General features: G+C 46.5%; 1 protein-coding gene across 1 annotated transcript in view; it reads right to left on the bottom strand.

Moving 5' to 3' along the window:
• The window catches only part of SORCS3 (sortilin related VPS10 domain containing receptor 3), a 503,211-nt gene that overhangs the window by 29,664 nt on the left and 454,127 nt on the right, over positions 1–19,420 (bottom strand). The window contains exons 17-19 of the mRNA XM_050957974.1: positions 16,287–16,400; positions 14,220–14,391; positions 4,210–4,396 (exon numbers count right to left, since the gene is read on the bottom strand). Of these exons, the coding sequence (XP_050813931.1) occupies positions 4,210–4,396; positions 14,220–14,391; positions 16,287–16,400 (473 nt within the window). The remainder of the gene's footprint in view (positions 1–4,209; positions 4,397–14,219; positions 14,392–16,286; positions 16,401–19,420) is intronic.

The following is a 19,420-nucleotide window of genomic DNA, read 5'->3' on the forward strand; positions in this document are numbered from 1 at the left end:
ACTCCCAGTGCATGACAATTGAGAATTCAGTTCCTCGCCACAGAAATGAAAATAACAAGAGGAAAAAAAAACAGATGGAGAAAACGCTAACGTTTTCAGTTGGAACTTCAGCTTTTTCTCCATCTACTGTTCCCCCGCCTCTTGCTTTATTTTTTTGTGGGGGACTGAATTTAAATTGGTAATTGAGATGCACCAGGCATGCTAGCATGTTGCTGCTTATGTCTTATCGGTGCTGTTCAGATCTGGTAGTCAGATGGACCTCTACTGTTAGAGAGGAAAGGCGGGTTTGTGGATAATGCTTGGCCTGGGGCTAAGTAGAGCTAGGTCTGATTCCCAGTTCTGCCACAAACTCTGTGTGACCCTGAAAAAATCACTAAATCTCTCTGCCTCACTTTCTCCCCTCTACGACGGGAAAGTTAACCCTTCATCTACTTGACTTGTAAACTCTTTGCAGGGCAGGGACTGACTCCTACTATGTATATGAACAGCCCTAACACAATGGGACCCCAGGCTTGGTTGAGGCCTTGGGTGCTGCAGTTGTCTCCTTTTGACAGGGAAAACAAGGTAGCCAGACACCAGACGTGCACTATCTTTCTAGGAGCAAAGAAGTTGCCTTAGTCTCTCAGATGCTCAGAAGACACAGCGTCCAGGCCTCAATATACCCTAAGCGGGGGTGGAGTGAGGAGGTGAGCAGTGAGGCGAGCAGCACGTAAGGGGATGAGGAGGCAGGAGGCAAGTGGCAGGTGGGGGAGTGAGGAGGGACACAGGAGGTGGGTGAGGGGGTGAGGAGGTGAGTAGTAGGCGCATAGGCAGCGGGTGGAGCCCCCCTTTGGGGAGGATAACCGCTGACTCCACCCCTTTTGCCTGCGCTCCCCCACAGGCAGCTGGAGCCCTGAGACCCCCTGACGTATATGATAATAAGTTGAGATCATTAATATACTGACCTATAGGAGAAGGGTACCCCAACATTAGTAGGGTGAGAAAGAGGGGAGAAATCGCTACTGAATATGCATTAGACATAGTGGCATCAGCGGAACATGTTATAAAAAAGTTCTATCCCAGTCTGTGGGCAGAAGGAGAGAGAGATGTAACCTTGGGAGGTGCCAGAATGGTGCCCACTGGTGATGAGGAAGAAGGTGATGGTGATGGAGAAGATAATGCCTAACACTTCAGGTTGTTCTGCATGGGACGACGTGAGTATATGGATGTTCGGATGTACATTCCGTATTGTCTCTACCTACCTTGCTGGGCGAGAGTGTCTGTGACTTTGCTAAAGGTATTAATAAACTATTGTAAGTACAGACGGTTTCCTAAAGTGTGAGGGTTGCAACTGTGCACATCGGGGTTCCCAACTGAACAGTAATTTTAAAAATATGGGGCCTGATCTTGAGACAAGCACCTGTCAAACCTCAAAGTGATAACTGGGAATTTTTAAGTAATCAATATAATACACAATCTTTACATCAAGCTACAGGTCCAAAGGGACAGTGATGGAGTCTAAGAAGAGAAGGGAGATGAAGACAAAGAGGCTCAAAGAGTCCCCGGCTCTAGAATCTCAATATTGAACAGCAAATCCAACAATAAAATTGAATAATCCCTGAGCAATGGGTTGCTATTACTGGCTAACAACTACTTTTGTTAGCTAATGGACCAAGGTGAAGCCAAGAGCAGTTAATGCTCCAATAACTAGATGTTAAATGCAGTTGTGATTGATTTTGAAGGAATTACAAGCATGATACAAGATTCAAGGGACATTTTTACTCTTTCACACACCTAGCTTGGAGTTTAAAACTGATTCTCTCCACTGGCTCTTGCCATTTGGAAACTTTTCAGACAAGCGTACCCCTCAGGGAGTGCAGCAAATGAAACGCAGGAGGGAGAGAAGGTGTATTTGCAGGCTGAGGGTGAAGATAGTTGAGCTTCATGAATTTCCATCAGGAACTTGGATTAAAAGGTATAGCAGTGACTGCAACAGGAGCTCTCAGACTCGGTGGTCTAATGGCCCAAGCACAGGCCAGAATGCTCCGATCTCCTGCATTCCTATCCTGGGTTATTCACTCTCTGCTGTGGCATTAAGAAAGTCACTTAATTACTCTAGATCTCAGCTTTCCAATGTATAAAATGGGGTTAATGACAGTTACCTCCTTCACTCGCATTTGTGAGGATAAAATAGCTAATGTTTGTCAAATACATTAAAAATGAAAAGCACTATATAAGTATTCACATATTATTAACGCTCCAGAAAATGTTCCAGGCCTAATGGCTTTGTGATATTTAATCAACATTGCCCGCCCCAAACATTAAAAAATCATGAGTCACAGACCCAAAAATCAGGATAACAAAAAAGAATAATATATTTGGAGCTTTTTTTATTTTTCTTCTGATTTCTGAGCCATTAGAATATGCTTGGCTCTCATTTTCAAGCTTTTCTTGAAGCCATGAGGTCTAGAAACTTACTTTGTTTCAAAACGAAAGCTGAGATTTTAACATGATAACGTGACCTTAGGAATTGGGAATTTTAGAAAAGAGCGATATCAAGAGCAGAGAATCATAGAAATCAGGATATCTGTCCCACTGAAAAGTCCAATATTTCTATATTCGTTTTTGTTCCATATTGAGACATACTAAAATAACAAAACTTTTTCTAATATGAAAAGTTGCAAACAATTTTGATTCAGAAATGTTGAAATGTTTTGTTTTGAGTCAGTTCAACTTTAAACTGTATCTGTCTCTGTATCTGTTAAATCAGTTTTCAAAGCAGTTCAGTTAAACTGTTGCGAACTCCTGTTAGTTTGGTCTCAGAAGGTATATTTTCACTGAACAGCTAACCCCAGTGATCCGCACTGGGTGTGAACAGCCAAGTTAGCGTAGCTCAGGTGTGAGCAAGCCCCCAAAAAAGCCCTACTCATGTTACTGGGTCCTCACTGTTTCTACACTCGCCCATGTGTGTCTGGGGGGGACATATCCCATGGTTCTTTGCGCTGAGAGGCTCCAGGATTTCTTCCCAGTCAACTGTGTCAATTGTGGGAGAACCAGTGTGCCCTTTGGGAGGAATTGTGGGGAAGGGCATTGGAAGACTATCAGCATTCAATTGATTTTGCCTCATTCTTCCCTCAGCGCCAGGCACCCTGGGTGGACTACGTAGCCCATGATGCACCACATGGCTCAATGAAGTGAGACTGAGGTGCATCATGGGAGATGCAGATCAGCCAGGAAGTCCACAGGAGAGAATGGAGGCACAAAGGACCCAAATTACAACTCCCAAAGGCACCACAACATCTTATGTTGATGCAGTTAAATGTTGAATTGCCTTGAAACCAAATGTTTTGGTGCAGTTTAACAAACTGAAAGGATTCAACTCATGTTGAAGGAATGCATGACGAGGTATTTCATTTTGATTTGCCTGCTGGAAAATTGAAAAATGTTGTCCACAGAACATTTTGAGTTCATGGAAACCACATTTTCTGTCGAGAAATCATTCTGATGGAAAATTTCCAACCAGCTCTAATCATGAGATTTGCAATAAAATCATGAGAGGTGGTAACATTTTTTTTTCTTGCAGTATATTCTTATGGATCTGTTTCATAACAGCAATAAGCCAAGCCAAGGCAGTGTGTATTTCTGGGCATTTATATTGCTCCTCCAGAAGCTTGTCCACATCTCTTTGGTCTAGAAACTGATGGGAAGACTGGTGAGACCAGGTTCACTTGTGACCTGTGTAGCATTTTCTGCTAAGTTGGAGATACTGATGAAATAAACCAATCTTGTGGTGTTTTATCTTTTTCAGAACTGTCCAGAATCACAAAGTGCAGCAGCACGTGAGAATGAAATGTAACTACCACAAACAGTAGCTAAAACTACCTGCAGTTTTTCAAACCCTAAGGAAAGGTTTGAGTTGTGTTTTGAGGGATTGATTCATGCTGTCTGAGGTATGTTCATCTATCCCCTGCATACGGAGCTGGCCCTTTAAAATCCCTCATTGCATGTGTCAAAGGAAAATCTTCTTTTACAAGAACGCGGTGAAATTCACCCTGCAGGTCAGGATGCTACTTAAAGGGCCGGGACTGCATGAGCTGTGAGCCATGTATACAGGTCGGGATGAGAAATTTCCTAGGGTGACTGACCTCACTGAAGTAAATAGGAATTTTTCCATTGGCCTCAATGAGGCCAGAATTTCACCCCTAGAGTTTAGCACCGACATCTACTTACAGACCACATGTAGGAAGAGGACAGCAGTGTCGGAGCCCAGGCTGTTTTCCGCGTAGGCCGTCACCTGAAAGATCCCAGCACTCTTATAAACGTGCCTGATGCCCTCTTCTATGGGGCTGAAATTAGCATAGGACATGGTAATACCATCTCCGAAATCCAGCTGGATGTTTGTCCTTTGGAGATCACCCTGCAACAGAGAGTACTGTGGTTAGGAAGTCGGCTGATAAGGGTGATTGATGTTACACTCCATCCCGCTGCTCAGCTTCACATTGTTAGTGTGAAGACAACCCCAGCACATGGCAAAACGATCGCTGCCAAATGCTGCAATGCCCCCAAACACAGCCAGAGCCAGCTCCAGCTCCTATATTATATCTATTATATATCAGCAATGCCCAGAACAACCTGGACATTAAGAGGTGTGAGCAGGTGTTATCCTCCCACTCCTGAACCAGTGGTTCAAGGGTGCAGAATGCCACTACAGTGCTGCTTATGGGGCACCCGAGATGTGTCTATATTGGGGGCAGTTGAGATGAGAGGAGCTGCGTAGATGGCAGGTTACGTCTCTGCTGAAGGATTAGCTAGGAGCACCTTCCAGGTGCTGCTGGAGTGCACTGAATACAAGAAGAGGAGGGAGTACAAATGAATGAACAGCAGTAGACAATAAATCTTAGGCCTTGTCTGCTGCAATGGTTTCATTTAAATCAGTTTTTAAAGCACTTCAGTTAAACAGTTGCAAACCCCTGTTCGTTTGGTCTCAGAGGGTATGTTTTCACTGAACAGCTAACCCAGGTGATCAGCACCTGGGTCTGAGAACCCAGGTTAGCTAACCCTGGCATGAAGGCGGTCACAGCAAAGCCCTTCCCATGCTACTGCATCCTCATTGTTTCTACACTCACCCGGGTGTGTCTGGGGAGACATATTCCACGGTTCTTTGTGCTGAGATACTCTAGGATTCTTTCCCAGTCAACTGTGTCAATTGTGGGAGGACCTGTCTGCCCTTCAGGGGGAATTGTGGGGAGGGCATTGGAGGACTGTCAGCACTTGAGTGACCTAGCCGGCATCCTTGCTGCGAAGTGAACAGGTTCCAGCCTCAATTAAACCCAGGTTCTAACCTCTGCCATCAACTGTGCAGATAAGCACTCACGGCCCGAAATCCTTTCTTTAAGGTGATAAGGATTCCAATCACATCCAGTTTGGATTGGGAAAGTCAGTAAAAGAGAGTGAATGTTTGAGTACATCCCTGGCATGCTCCACTCCAGGAATCAAACAGATTCTAGCTCTATATCTATTCAGAGAGAGGAGAGACATTCCAGCTCAAGACCAACCACTGCTCCTGAGTTTAACATGCTTTCGTGAGCTGCTGTAAACAGCCTGCTCCCACGCAAGTCAACAGCAAAACTCCCACGTGCTACAATGTGCAGGGTCAGGATCAAGGCTAATGATGTAGTTCCACTACATGCTGGTCTAATTAGTGGAGGGAAACTACCATGCAGCTCAGACCCAGTTAATACTTCTCCAACCCACCTCCCTCCCTCGGACTTCACTGGAATAAACTACCATACTTGCAGGGCTGCATTAAACCCCAAAGAGGCCAGGTGATTAAAAGCACCATTTTGCATTTGTTGTGCAAAACAGGTGTAAGCAGAGTCAGGATGAGCTCTACCCTGACATCTGGTGGTGAATTATGGGAAGTGTGAAATCTCAGATATTTGCGTGGGCACACCCAGCATAGCCCAAGGCAGCCTGGGATGGTTATTTTGACAGCTCTGGGATCCCCAATTTCTTTGTTATTGGGGCAGGATAAATAAAGTGTTGCCACCTGATTATGTGAATGAGGAACTATGAGACTGCTTTATGACAGAGATGTCTCAATATAAATTAAGTGACACTAGCTAGACAAGGGACATGGGTTCCAAAACCCAGTGAATTGAGAGAGGATGGGGACTGGTGTGTGTGTGTCTGATGGTATGGGCCCCTTTTGGGGGCCTGGAACACCAATTGCACATCCTCCTCTCTCCACTGTAAAAGAGTAGAGCTAATTTTGATTCCATTAGGAGTCCATCTAGAGACTGCTGAGCTGAATTCATGTTGGGCCAATGGTGCACCAGCACCAGGACTCCCCTACTAAGAGCTGAAATCACTAAAAGAGCTGAGCTGAGATCACTGAGTGCTGTGTTAGCTAGTAGGGGAGCCTGAAGACCTATCGTTAAGCGGCTGGCAGAGAGGAGCTGTTTGCAGCATGTTGGAGTAGCCTATGGAACAGTGAGCAGAGTGAAGCGGTTTGCAGAGATGGCTGGAGAAGTGGCACAGCTGGCGTAGCGGAGCTGGTCATGGTGAAGGCTGCAGCAGAACTCCATGGAGAGGTGGAGCAGTTGGGCCTGGCCCATGTAAGGTGCCCCTTAACACCCTGTGTGGACTCCCCACCTATTTCCACCCAGGCTGGGGGGTTAAAACTCTGCAGATAAACTTTTGAATTCTGAGGTGGCACTGACCAGAGACTTTTGGGTTGTTGGACTTTGGGGTGATTGGACTTAAGACCCTAAGGGGGAAAGCACATTGCCAAAAGTACTTGGAGGTGGGTTTTTGCTTATGGTTTGTGTTATAAGCCTGTTTGTGGTGTTTCTCCAATGGGATGCCGCATTATTTCCTTCCTTTATTAAAAGGATTTTGCTACACTCAGACTCCGTGCTTGCGAGAGGGGAAGTATTGCCTCCTAGAGGCGCCCAGGGGGATGTGGTATGTAATTGTCCCAGGTCACTGGGTTGGGGCTCGAGCCAGTTTTGTATTGTGTTATTGAAACAGAACCCCTGGATACTGAACCCGGCCCTTGTTACTGCCAACTCAGAGGGGGAGAAGGGTTACACAGGGATAGCTTCCCACAATAACAACCAGATTCAGGGGTAGATTCTCTGCTCTGATCTGCTCTCTCTCTGCGCAGGACACATGGCACGAAGGGAACAGAAGCCTTCCATAAGTCCCTGCTTGGGATGTCCCCCAGTGTGACAGCATCTCCAACAGGCTTAAAGTTGAGACGGCTGGCTCCCTCCCTCAGGGTGCATTGGGGGCAGAGAGGAGCATTGGCTGGAGGTGATAGGTGGTCCTTTGGAGACCATAACTACCTGAAGCAAGCTAGAGCAGCACTCAGGATGCGCTAACCTGCACTGAGTCTGGAACAGAGAATCAGGAAGACATAGCCAGTTCCCTTGTCCTCATCCACCAAAAAAGGTTTGATCACCAACACCCGCTCTTTCCCCCCGATCCACTACAGAGCTCTGCAGAGGGAGCAGCCAATCAACTGGAAAGTGGCTTAGGAAACACAACAAAAGGTGGACAAAGCCAATGACACAGCAGCATGTCTACCCAGGCTCCGGGACAAATCTTTCCCTACTGTTACAACTTCCTTTTACGTACTGATGGTCAGAGCTGGACTGACAGAGCTGCGGAGTGGAATCTCTTCCACAGCACAGAGAGTGACCGTGTTAGCTTCTTCCTTGCCAATGTAGCTCTGCCTTGAGCTGTAGGGATTGTATCACTTAACAGCCAGGTCCATTCCATCCACGGCCTCTCTGCTGGGACAAAGAGCCAGGATGCTGTGCATGCATGAAGCTTTTGCGAGGATGACACTTGGGTGCAATCCTGGCTTCATTGAAATCAAAGGGAGTTTTGCTATTGACTTCAATGGGGCTCGCATTTCACCTTTGTTCTCTTGGAACATGGAAAAGTCCTATTGAATTTGACAGGGAGGAAGCCAACAGGCTTCTGTAGAAATGTAACTGAGTGCTATAAACCCAGAGGATTTAGTAGAGGGTGAATAAGACGCTTTTAAACCATCCTATAGAGTTCTTTAGCAAGGTCAGAATGCTAGGGTGACCAGACAGCAAATGTGAAAAATCGGGATGGGGGTGGGGGGTAACAGAAGCCTATATAAGAAAAAGACCCCAAAATTGGTACTGTCCCTATAAAATTGGGACATCTGGTCACCCTACAGAATGCTCTGTTGTACTTTCCAGGACAGTTCAAAAATTGGATAGAAAGGTTACTAAAGGAAGGCTTTGAATCAAGGTTCGATTTTTTTTCTAAACGATCAGCTCTAGGAATTATTCTGGGGAAGTTCTCTGGCCTGTGTTATACAGCAGGTCAGACTAGATCAGGGGTGGGCAAACGTTTTGTCCTGAGGGCCACATCGGGGTTCCAAAACAGTATGGAAGGCTGAGTAGGGAAGGCTGTGCCTCCGTAGACAGCCTGGCCCCCGCTCCCTATCTGCCCCCTCCCACTTCCCGCCCCCTAACTGCCCCCCTCAGAACCCCCAACCCATCCAACTCCCCCAGTCTTTGTCCCCCTGACCATCCCCTCCTGGGATCCCCTGCCCCTAACTGCCCCCCCAGGATCCCAGCCCCTATCCAACCCCCCTCAACTCCCTGTCCTCTGACATCCCTGAGCCCTATCCACACCCTTGCCCCTCTGAAAGGGCCCCCAGGACTCCCACGCCTATCCAACCACCCCACACCCTGTCCCCATACCACCTCCCAGGATTCCCTGCCCCTTATCCACCCTCCCTCTCCCTGCTCCCTTATCATGCCACTCAGAGCACCAGGACTGGCAGCCACACTGCCTGGTGGGAGCCAGCCATGCCGCCACGCAGTCTAGAGCACTGGGGCAGGCCGGTGGCTCTCGCAGCCACACTGCCTGGCAGGAACTCACAGCCCCGCCGCCCAGAGCTCTGGCATGGCACGCTGAGGCTGAGGGGGAGGGGGGAAAGCAGGAGACTAGCCTCCCCAGGCGGGAGCTCAAGGGCCAGACAGGACGGTCTCGCGGGTCGGATGTGGCCCACTGGCCATAGTTTGCCCACCTCTAACCTAGATGATCGCAGTGTCCCCTTTTGACCTGGGAATCTATGAATTCACTACGGCCTGTTAAATGCTACAGGACTTCTCTGTGTGAGCCTGCACTGAGCCCACAAACTCATGTCACAGGGATGCCACTGAACGTACGGTAAAAAACAGAGCTGGTCTGGATTCAGTCCTGGTGACCTCTGGGCAAAAACTTCATCACCCAGCTCTGGAGTTCCATGCTTGTCCATGTCATTTTCTTTTTGTTTTCCTCATTGATTGGTGGCCGGGTTTTCAGTTTGTTTGTTGGTTTTTTCCCCCCTCCTCTTCCTACAAAGGGAAGGTTTTGATATGGATATTAGGGAACAGATTTCTAATAGCTAAACAGTAGCAGATGATCCTTCCACCCAATTACTGGCCTTGCTCTTTAATACACAGCCAGCGATAGCACTAATCCACCTTTCCCCATTTCCTTCGCTGCGGACTGGTATTTGGAATATTGAAAGGTGGCTGCTTGCCCCACGTACAATGGGTTTATGAATACAAATTAAAGCGGAAATGAAGTGGAGGCATTTCAAATGGATAAAAATCATTGCTCTCCAGATATAATCAAGAGGCACTTCCTATAGCTTTGGTCCTGTACACAGCTCAATGGGAATGTGGTAATGGCCTGCCGTAACACTTGCAACCTGGTCAATAGAATGCAAGGAACAGCTGACAGGCAGCGGGAATCGGTGTTACCTATAAGATACCTTGGCAGCTCTTCCCCACTGGAGTTCAGCTGGGAAAGTTTTCCAAATCGACGTCTGCACTGGCAATTTGTCAGAAGCCCACAAGCGTGCGGAGAATGGGTGAAATCTTGGCTTCACTGAAATCAATACCAAACTCCCATTGATTTCAGCTGAGCCAGGATTTCCACCCATACCTTTATATATTTACATATTTTTACCATCTAGGAATAAATATGCAGAGTCCTAAGATTTGCTCAGGCTCGTTCTTGTCTTTTCAGTTTGCTAGCAATCAAAGCCTGCCGCTGAGCAGCTCTGTCCTCACCTTGCAGTACCAGAGCGAAGGCTGCAATGGTAGGGAGCTGATTTCAGTGGCACAGCTCCCACCTGGTGCAGAGTGGCAGGGGGACCCAGGAGCTCACTTACTCCATTCCCACCTACTTCAGCAAACCAATAAAGAGACTCAGACCTATGCTTACTTGTGTGTGCCCGGACCCTAGGTCCAGGGAGCTCATGTGGGAGTGTATTCTTATTCCTTCTTCCTTATTGCGTAACTGCACAATCTAAGTCACAATCCAGAACTAAATTAATAAAAATATAACAAAGCTATAAATACCTTCAATATATAAAACCCACCACCATGCGCTTATTGTAGGATTATCAGCATGGAGATCTTTTAACACCCCGCTATGCAATAGGGTGAAATCCAAGATCCACCATAAATCTAGGGAAAATTACCTTTCGGAAGAACATGTGGCACAACCTTCAGCTCCTAATGGATGAGCTTAGGTCCAGCCATTCAAACTAGCATGTTCAGGACACCCAGAAATAGACAAAATAAAAGTCACTGGTAACAGAGCACAGAGCCATTGGATCAGATCATCGTCTTGTGTTGTCCACCAACTTGAACGGAGCTACACACTAACCTCATCTCAGGAGCTGGCACACTGTTATAACACATGAAGCCAAGCACATAACTAACACATGCACAATCGCGCACACATGCATTAGTATTTTTTAAAGCCCTGTCAAACATACTTCTGGCATGAAAACTAGAGGGAAGCAGGAATTTTACTATATTTCCTCAAGTTTTGTAATAATCAGAGCTGAGGAAAATGAAAATTTATTTGTTTTCTCTGATTTTTTTTCCCTACGGTTTTCGGGTTTCTATCAAAAAAGCACAAAGCTGACTTTTTTGGTTTTAAAACTGAAACTTTTTTGATTTTACCTAAAAAAAAACTCCCATGAAAAATTCTCCATAACATAATTTTTGTCATGAAAATTTACATTTAATTGAAAATCCATTTTTTATTAGTAAAATGTTTCAGTGGACACATTTTGAACACCTCTAGTAACAGTAGATAGCTCCAGTGCCCTGTGCCTAAAATGTTATAATCTGATCCCTTTTCAATATCTACCTATCTGTTTATTCACCAGATCCTTCAATCCCTGAAACCTTGTGCCAACACAACTCTTCAACTACCTTGCCTGCAACCTTATTCCTGTCTGTTTATCATTCTTTGTCTGCAGCTGTTCCGCTCGAGTTCCCTAATAAATTACTACTATTTGAGCCCTAATTTTTAGATTGCCTGTTCTTTTCTGAACTCCCACTCAATAATGTCTCTACAAATCTTCATACCTTGTCAAATCTAAACAGATAAAAGAATCAGCCAGATAGACAAGAAATTCCCATTGTGCAGAAGCAGGAGGAATATGAATCTATGCAAAGAGACCCTGTCATCTCAGACTGGTTACAATGAACCATTTCATTGCATCATTTTTTTTTAATGAAAAATATGTGGCTACTTAAAAAAACCATCAGGTTAGAAAAAAGTATTAGAAGACAGCATGATACCATAGCTAGGGCACTGAACTGGGAGTCAGGGAAGATGGCTTCTGGTTCCAGATCTTATAGTGACACCATAGAATCACTCAGGAGGTTGTCTAGTCCATCCCCCTGCTCAAAGCAGGACCAACTCTCAACTAAATCAGGACCAATCCCCAACTAAACCAGTGACTTTGGGCAAATCATTTCACCTCCCTAATACTGTTTCCCCTCCTATCCCTCCTCTGCCTTTTCTGTGAAGACTGTGAACACTCTGGGGCTGGGATAGTCCCTTTTTATGTGTTTGTCCAGCTCCTGGCTCAATGGGTCCTGATCCTGGTTGGGGCCTTTAGAAGATACTGTAGCACACATAATTCATAATCATGGTATTTAGGCTAAAGGAAATCAATGACAAAAGTTTTACTTTCAAAAATATTAAAGCATCCCTCTGTCCTTTGGAAACCTAAAGACACCTCCATTGAATTAGAGCAGGAAAGCGAAATAGACCAGAAACAGACAGTGAAGCTGACCAACCTGGGTTTTTGTCTGAGCTGAGTGAACTGCACAAAGATAAACAAACAGAACACAGATTGCCAAGTAAACCTGATTTCTCAAATTCTGCCTTTCCTTTTACCAAGGATGATTAACACTTATATTCTGATCCCATCTACACAATCTGCCCTGTCATTGTGACACGGGGAAGGCATTTGATAATTTCCCACGTTTCTTTCTTGCGTGCACATTCAATGTCTGCTGGGAGATTTTGAACAAGGAAATTATGTTTGATTAAAGGTATCCACAAATTGGCAGTGTCCAAAATGGATACAGCTGGGATTTTTAAAGAAGCCTGATGGATTTAGGCCCCCAAATACCATTTCTGTGGGATTTGGGTGCCTAATGTCCCTACACATGCCTTTGAAAATTGTCCTGTGAGTGTGCCATGAATAGGAGACCTGTCAAGGCTTTGTGTCAAGTTTTCTGGACAAACACACCCCAAACGAAGGCCTCCTTGCTGAATACAAAGCGGTATTAGGGGGCAAACCACAGCAATCGATTATCCATAGGAGGTTGGCAAATGGGATCAGAGCAAAGGTCTGTGATTTCCAAGAGATCCTGACAAATCCTGTGCCAGACGCTCATGGCAACATGCTGATTCCAGATGCCACTCTGAGTGCCCTGGGGACTGGATCGCTCGGGCATAATCCTCAGCCACATCAAGCTCCCCCCCGGGTGCACCTGAATGAGGGAGGTGAAAGTGGCGCTACGTTGCACATCAAGCTCTCCTGATCCACAGGGCCAGTCCTTTAGGGGCTGTTATACTGATGGGGACTGGCTACAGGGCAGTGGGATCTCTGGCCCTGCCCCCTCTTACCCCCAGACCTCTCCAGTCACAACCCCAAGCCCGAGTGTGTTGGGGGCAGACTGGATGGCACACAGCCAGCTACACTGGCTTTACCCTATACCAGAGCTTTACCCCAGCTGCCCCTGCATACCTGCCTGAGCAGTGTAACCACCCAGAAGCAGGGCAGTGAGCTGGCCCCTCTACTTAGCCACAGATCATGAGCAGTGGCAGTGAAACCTGCCCAGACACAGATTTCTCTATTACGTCCTCAACTCTGATCTCCAGGGAGCCCCTCTACGGGAGAGAAAGTAGCTGAGCCTCTCATGCTCCAGTCAGCCATTGCCCTCTAAGCTGAGACCATCAGACAGGGAACTAAGTAGTTGAAACCACAATGGGGATTTTTGCAACATGGTCAATTATATCTCTAGGATCCTCAAGGGAGGCCATCAGGCAAAAGGTCCTTTTATTGCAACTGCTGTCGAGGCCCCAGGAAACGCCCTTATCCAGCAGATGTGGGGTTGGCCACAGAATCCACCACCTGCTGCAGAACTGTGCAGCGCGACCTAAGCTAGCATTGTCCATTGGTCTCTAGCACAGCACCTAGAACCATGGTCCATGACTAAGGCTCCTGGGCGCTACTACAGTACAATACATGGCCATCATCACTCCCTACAGTATCAGAGGGGAACAGCAGCTAGCCAGAGGTATACTTCCTTAGTCAGGGCTTGTAACAATAGTGCAGGGGCCTAGAAGGGGAGTCCCAGCATCATTCTGACCTGGGACTTCCTTATGATCATGACAAATAGAAGTATTGTCTGGTGCCATCTGTACTAATCTCAGACTGGGCTAGTGTTTCAGAAGAAGGAAGAGAAAGGGGACAGTCTCAGCTGGATTTCTATGCCCATCTGAAACAAATGATGGCTGGATTTTCAAAGAGGCGTACAGAAGTAAGGAGCCCAATTCCCACTCAAAATCAATGAGATTCGGGCATCTCATCGCAGTTTTGTGTCTCTGAAAATCTTCCCCTACCCTTATGACCTGTTCTGCCATGCCTTTCTACAGGCTTGGGCTAGACAGTGCTGAGGCTGCTCCAGCCAGCAGACACTGTATCATGATAACTAGTAGAGCTTTGCAGCCCTCCATGCACTGGGATGTTCGTCATTCCACCCACCTTCTGTGAAAGGCTTCAAGTTTGGCCACTTGAATGCCATTCTCCTGATGAAGCCAGTAAGTGAAAGGAAGGGGGAAGCCTGCACTTCAGTGCTCCAACATGCCCAGAGACCTACCTCTTCCATAAGGATGACGAAGGTGGTGTTGTGCCCTTGCTGGGCAAGCAGCTTGCCGTCAGAGGTGAGGACGTGCAGCCCACGCGGGGCTTTGCCGGGGCACTGCTCCACTTTGGCCACGTATTTGTCCCGCAGCCCGTCCGTGCAATTGTTAGACACAATCCTCCGATACCTGGGGAACATGGACAATTCAGGTGGGGCTCGGGAGAGTAGGTTTTATTTTTGTAACATATGCATTTCGAAGAGCTGCCCCAGGCTGACAGCCCACATGCTCCCCTCAAATCAAAGAAACTCAAAGACTTTATTAATCCGCAGAAGCCGAACAAATCACGATCCAGCCGTCTCCGGGGACTCTGGCTTCACTGGTGAGAACAGTTTCATATTGTTGAGCTGATTCTCTACATACCACTCTGAAAGCTGGAGAAGACCTATTCAGCTCTCTGTTCTGTCTCCCTGTCTCCTGCATTATGGCATTTCATTATGCTTTCGTTACACTGTGTCTGCTCCTATTCTGCTCCAAGGCACTCTGAATGATTTGGCAGGAGCTTTGTCCAGCTCAGTTTTAAATGATTCAAGGAGCAGGTTTCTCTTGGCTCCATTCAGAAGCAAAGCAAAGAGATTAGCTGCCTGTGAGGACACTTGGCAATTTGTTGCCTTGTTCCGGGAGATTAACCCTCCTAGTCATTGCCTCGCAAAACTGGGGAAGGTGAGCAGGACTTCAGCAGCTCTTCCCCACTCCAGTGCATCCCTGCTGCCAGGGGCTCTGCCGGCTGCAGCCAGCCCACTTTAATGACAATCTTTCACCGTGGAGTGGTTTCCTAAGACCCATGAATACAGCCTTACAGTAGCCCAACTTTCATTGGCAAACCTCCAGCAAACAGCCAGCATTTGTGAGCAGGGTGTGGCACTCATGAGCAACCGTATAACAGACCTCCAAGTAGACATCTGCTGAGGCACACACAGAATGTTAAAATGACAAACCAGTGTCTGCAGCCCCACTATTCTGGAGTGACCCTACCAAAACAAACCAGCATCTGCAGCCCAACATTCCAGAACAACCCTACCAAAACAAACCAGCGTCTGCAGCCCAACATTCCAGAACAACCCTACCAAAACAAACCAGCGTCTGCAGCCCAACATTCCAGAACAACCCTACCAAAACAAACCAGCGTCTGCAGCCCAACATTCCAGAACAACCCTACCAAAACAAACCAGCGTCTGCAGCCCAACATTCCAGAACAACCCTACCAAAACAAACCAGCGTCTGCAGCCCAACGTTCCAGAACAACCTTACCAAAACAAACCAGCATCTGCAGCCCAGTGTTCCAGAACAACCTTACCAAAACAAACCACCGTCTGCAGCCCAGTGTTCCGGAACAACCCTACCAAAACAAACCAGCATCTGCAGCCCAAGATTCCAGAACAACCCTACCAAAACAACCCGGCATCAGTAGCCCAGCATTCCAGAGTAACCCAATCAAAACAAACCAGCGTTTGGAGCCCAACATTCCAGAGCCACCCTATCAAAGCCTAAGGATATGAGGAATGTCACAGTAAGAAGCCAGTATGTGCAGACCCAGTGCTATGGGAACCCTACAACAAAAAACTACTAACTACACAGGGTGAAGGCTGGCAAATTGGGTAAGGATGCACAGCATAAATCCAAGCTTCCTAAAGAGTTGTTATAAATAAGAACAGTAAGAGAGAAACAAATTTTATGAAAAATCACGGAAAATACCCTGAGCGTGTCCATTTACATGTTCAGCAGCTACTCAGATGGATATTTTGATTCGCACTTTAATTTTGCAGCAGTGGTGGCATGAAGTGTGGGCTCCCAGGATCATATATCACTTGAGAGCAGTGCAATATCTACATGTCACTTATGTTAATGGACTTCTCTCAGTGCCTGAGGAATGAGGTACAATGCCATATAGACAAGGCTGCAAAAAAGCAACTCGCAAATAAGGCTGGAAACCCGCCAGGCAGAGTAGAGATAACGCTAATGGTCCAGACTTACCGTAAATACCACAAGGTCACCAAAAGCGAGAGCCAGCTGGACTTACTTACCCGGTGCTGTTCAGGTAGCTCTGGCCGAGACTGCAGTCTTTTGGCAAGGAGGACGGGTTGAACCAGAAAGCTGGCATGCACTGGTTGTTACTGTGCCTTTCATAGCCATAGTCACTATGGAAACAGAAAGGTAATGAGGAGCATCAGATCATAATAATTAAGCACTGGAACACTTTATCTAAAGAGGCTGTGGAATCCCCAATATTGGTGGTTAAGAACAGGTCAGACAAGCACTTGTCTGGGATGGTCCAGGTGTACTTAATTATGCCCTAGTGCATTGGGATGAACTAGATGACCTCCTGAGGTCCCTTCCAGCCCTACAACTTCTAAGATTCTATGTGCCATGGCTTCCCACAATCTTCGGGAATCACGTATTTACTAGAGCTGGATGGGAAATTTGAGCTAACTTCTTTTTCCTGAAAAAACAAAAAGCTTTATTTTTAATGATGATAGTGGAAGAGAAAATGCAAGGGTTTTGACAAGCCGTGCTATTGATGGGGGGAACAGGAGAAAGGCTGTTCTTTCTACTCATCCTGCCTTCTAGTCCATCAATAAGTATCCAAACCTGCATGCCTTACTCAGATTTCACTGTGTCCATTTTGATCAAAACTCCCAGGGGTGTCAGAAGGAGTCTTGACTCATGGCAAAGTAAAACCAGAGTAACTGATTCGGCAAAGCTCTTAAATATATGCTTAACTTTAAATGCATGCTTCAGCCCATCCAAATTCTGCAATACACATGCTTAAGCCCCATTGACTTTGTTGGGCATTAAGAATATTGGAATGGATTTAAACACATGATTAAATGCTTTGCTGAATCAGACCCCAGTGAGTGCCCAAATTAGGGAGGCTAACACTATGCTAAGCAACACTGAACAGTGAAACTGGAAGCATGGGAGACCTATTCAATGGGCTATGCTACAGAATGGGGAAGAATGCAGCCCCAGAAAGCTTTGCCGAACAGCAAACATTGCACGACTTTGGAAGCTTTTTGTTCCATGTGGTGACAAGAGAGGAAGAAAATCTGGTTCACTTCCAGCTTAACTAAACCTGTAGCCATTTAATTTTTTGCATTTCCTTTGATTCTATGAACCAAACCATGTCCCAGGATCTCGCCACATTCGTGACAGGGAAGCGTCGCACAAAACACAAAGTGCCGGGAGCCAATCTTGAATGATTAGCAGAGGAATAAAGATGAACAGCATGCCTGAACAGTGACAGGGCTAACGAGCAAACAAGGACATGACTGATGCCTGTCCAAAAGAGCACTTACAACAAACAGTGGAACTGCCCTGGTAGTCTAATGATTACACAACAGAAGGTGCATCTTCCCTGCAGAGTGTACCACCAGAGCTCAGACTCCGGGGGTTGGGCGAGCTTCAAATCTGGTGACTGGCTTGAGAGCTGCCACATCCACACTGCTATTTTTACCATGCTAGCTTGAGCCTGCTACAGTGAGTCTGTCTACCTGGGCTGGGAGGCTGACTCCCAGCTGCAGTGCAGGCAAACCTTTACTGTCATTCAGAGGGAAGAGGAATCCAGCTCATCGATCCCTCCCTGAACCTTTAGGGGATGGAAACACACCCAGCTCACACCCAGTTTTCCTCTCACTGATGAAGTCACAAGGCTGATCAGAAGCACAAAGAGGTCAACGGGAGTCTTTTCATTAGTTTTGGTGGGCTTTGGATCAAATCCTCTGGGCCTCCCTCTTTGGCTAGCTGGAGCTAAAGCGGGGATTTTGAGAGAAAGAGGCGGAATAAAAAAATGATCACGAAGTTCATCTCACAACAAGCCAACAAACTCCAGCGCTATGGGAACCACAGACACTACGAAGGCTCCACACGCCCTGCAATGCTCTTGGTTTTATCCAGGAGCATGCCAGAGTCTGAACGGAAAGCTTCAGAGAAGGGTTTTAGCAAGATGAATTCACTGTGCAGCCTTCCTGCTGCCAGTATTCTTTGGAGGACAGAGATTTCCAAGCTGCATAAAAAGGTTCAGAAATTCCCTGAGGCTCTTTGTCGCAACATTCCATTTAATCATTCTCAGAGGGTCAGCCTGGCACAGTAAAGAATGCCTGGCAGTGACTGCGTAATTAAAAATGTTCAGGAGGAGCCGTACTTTGCCCAAAAGAAGAAAAGAGCTGCATAAATATTTAATAAAATTAAAGACAACATGGCTGTATGCCCCGAAGGCTGTGGGCTCGTTCATTAACTTCTGGTAATTGTATATTAAAATCTCACATGCTGCCCACCTTCCCGCTTGCAAGCCCCAGGGTTTGTATAAGTTAGGGAAATAATCAAGTCCAACTGCTTCTCTGTCTTTTCTTTCTTGACAGAGTAAATAAAGAACCAGGGCGGGGGGAAAATACCACAATGTATTTTAATAACACTTCTCAGTTCCATTGCTTCTGCACAAGGCAAAAGTCTGATTTTTAAAATGATTATGTCTGAGTGTGTCTGCAAATGTCGATAGCCACAGCTATGTCCTCATTGTATCTATCCACACAGGGTTAGCGAACCCATGTGCTTTCATCTATAACTGTGGTCTTGCCATGAATAGTGACTAAGTCATAAGGACAAGACAGAGTTCTATGTGTCTTAGTTTCATAGAATATTAGGGTTGGAAGGGACCTCAGCAGGTCATCTAGCCCAACCCCCTGCTCAAAGCAGGACCAATCCCCAGACAGATTTTTACCCCAGTTCCCTAAATGGCCCCCTCAAGGATTGAACTCACTACCCTGGGTTTAGCAAGCCAATGCTCAAACCACTGAGCTATTGCCCCTCAGTGACTCCCAATCAGATGTCTTCAGCTTACATGCAAAATATGGATTGACCAAGCTTTCCAAAATGGACTGGTGATTTTAGATGCCCAACTTGAGATGTCTGGAAGGGCCATGTTTTCCAGAAAGTGAAAACCATGAAAACCAGGCCCCTTTAAAATATCTCCAGTTGGGCATCCAAAAGGGAGGTGCCCCAATCACTAGTCACTGTTGAAACTCTTTGCTTTGTTCCTCCCTCCCCACTCTGTAACTGTCAGCCCTGCAAACTCAACCAAGGATTGGAATGTTAACTGGTTCTTTCTGGCCCATGCATCACTATCAATGAAGATTCAGCACTCAGAAGCCAGTTAAGGATT

Source organism: Gopherus flavomarginatus, chromosome 6 (assembly GCF_025201925.1).
Source record: "Gopherus flavomarginatus isolate rGopFla2 chromosome 6, rGopFla2.mat.asm, whole genome shotgun sequence".
NCBI classification, from domain to species: Eukaryota; Metazoa; Chordata; order Testudines; family Testudinidae; genus Gopherus; species Gopherus flavomarginatus.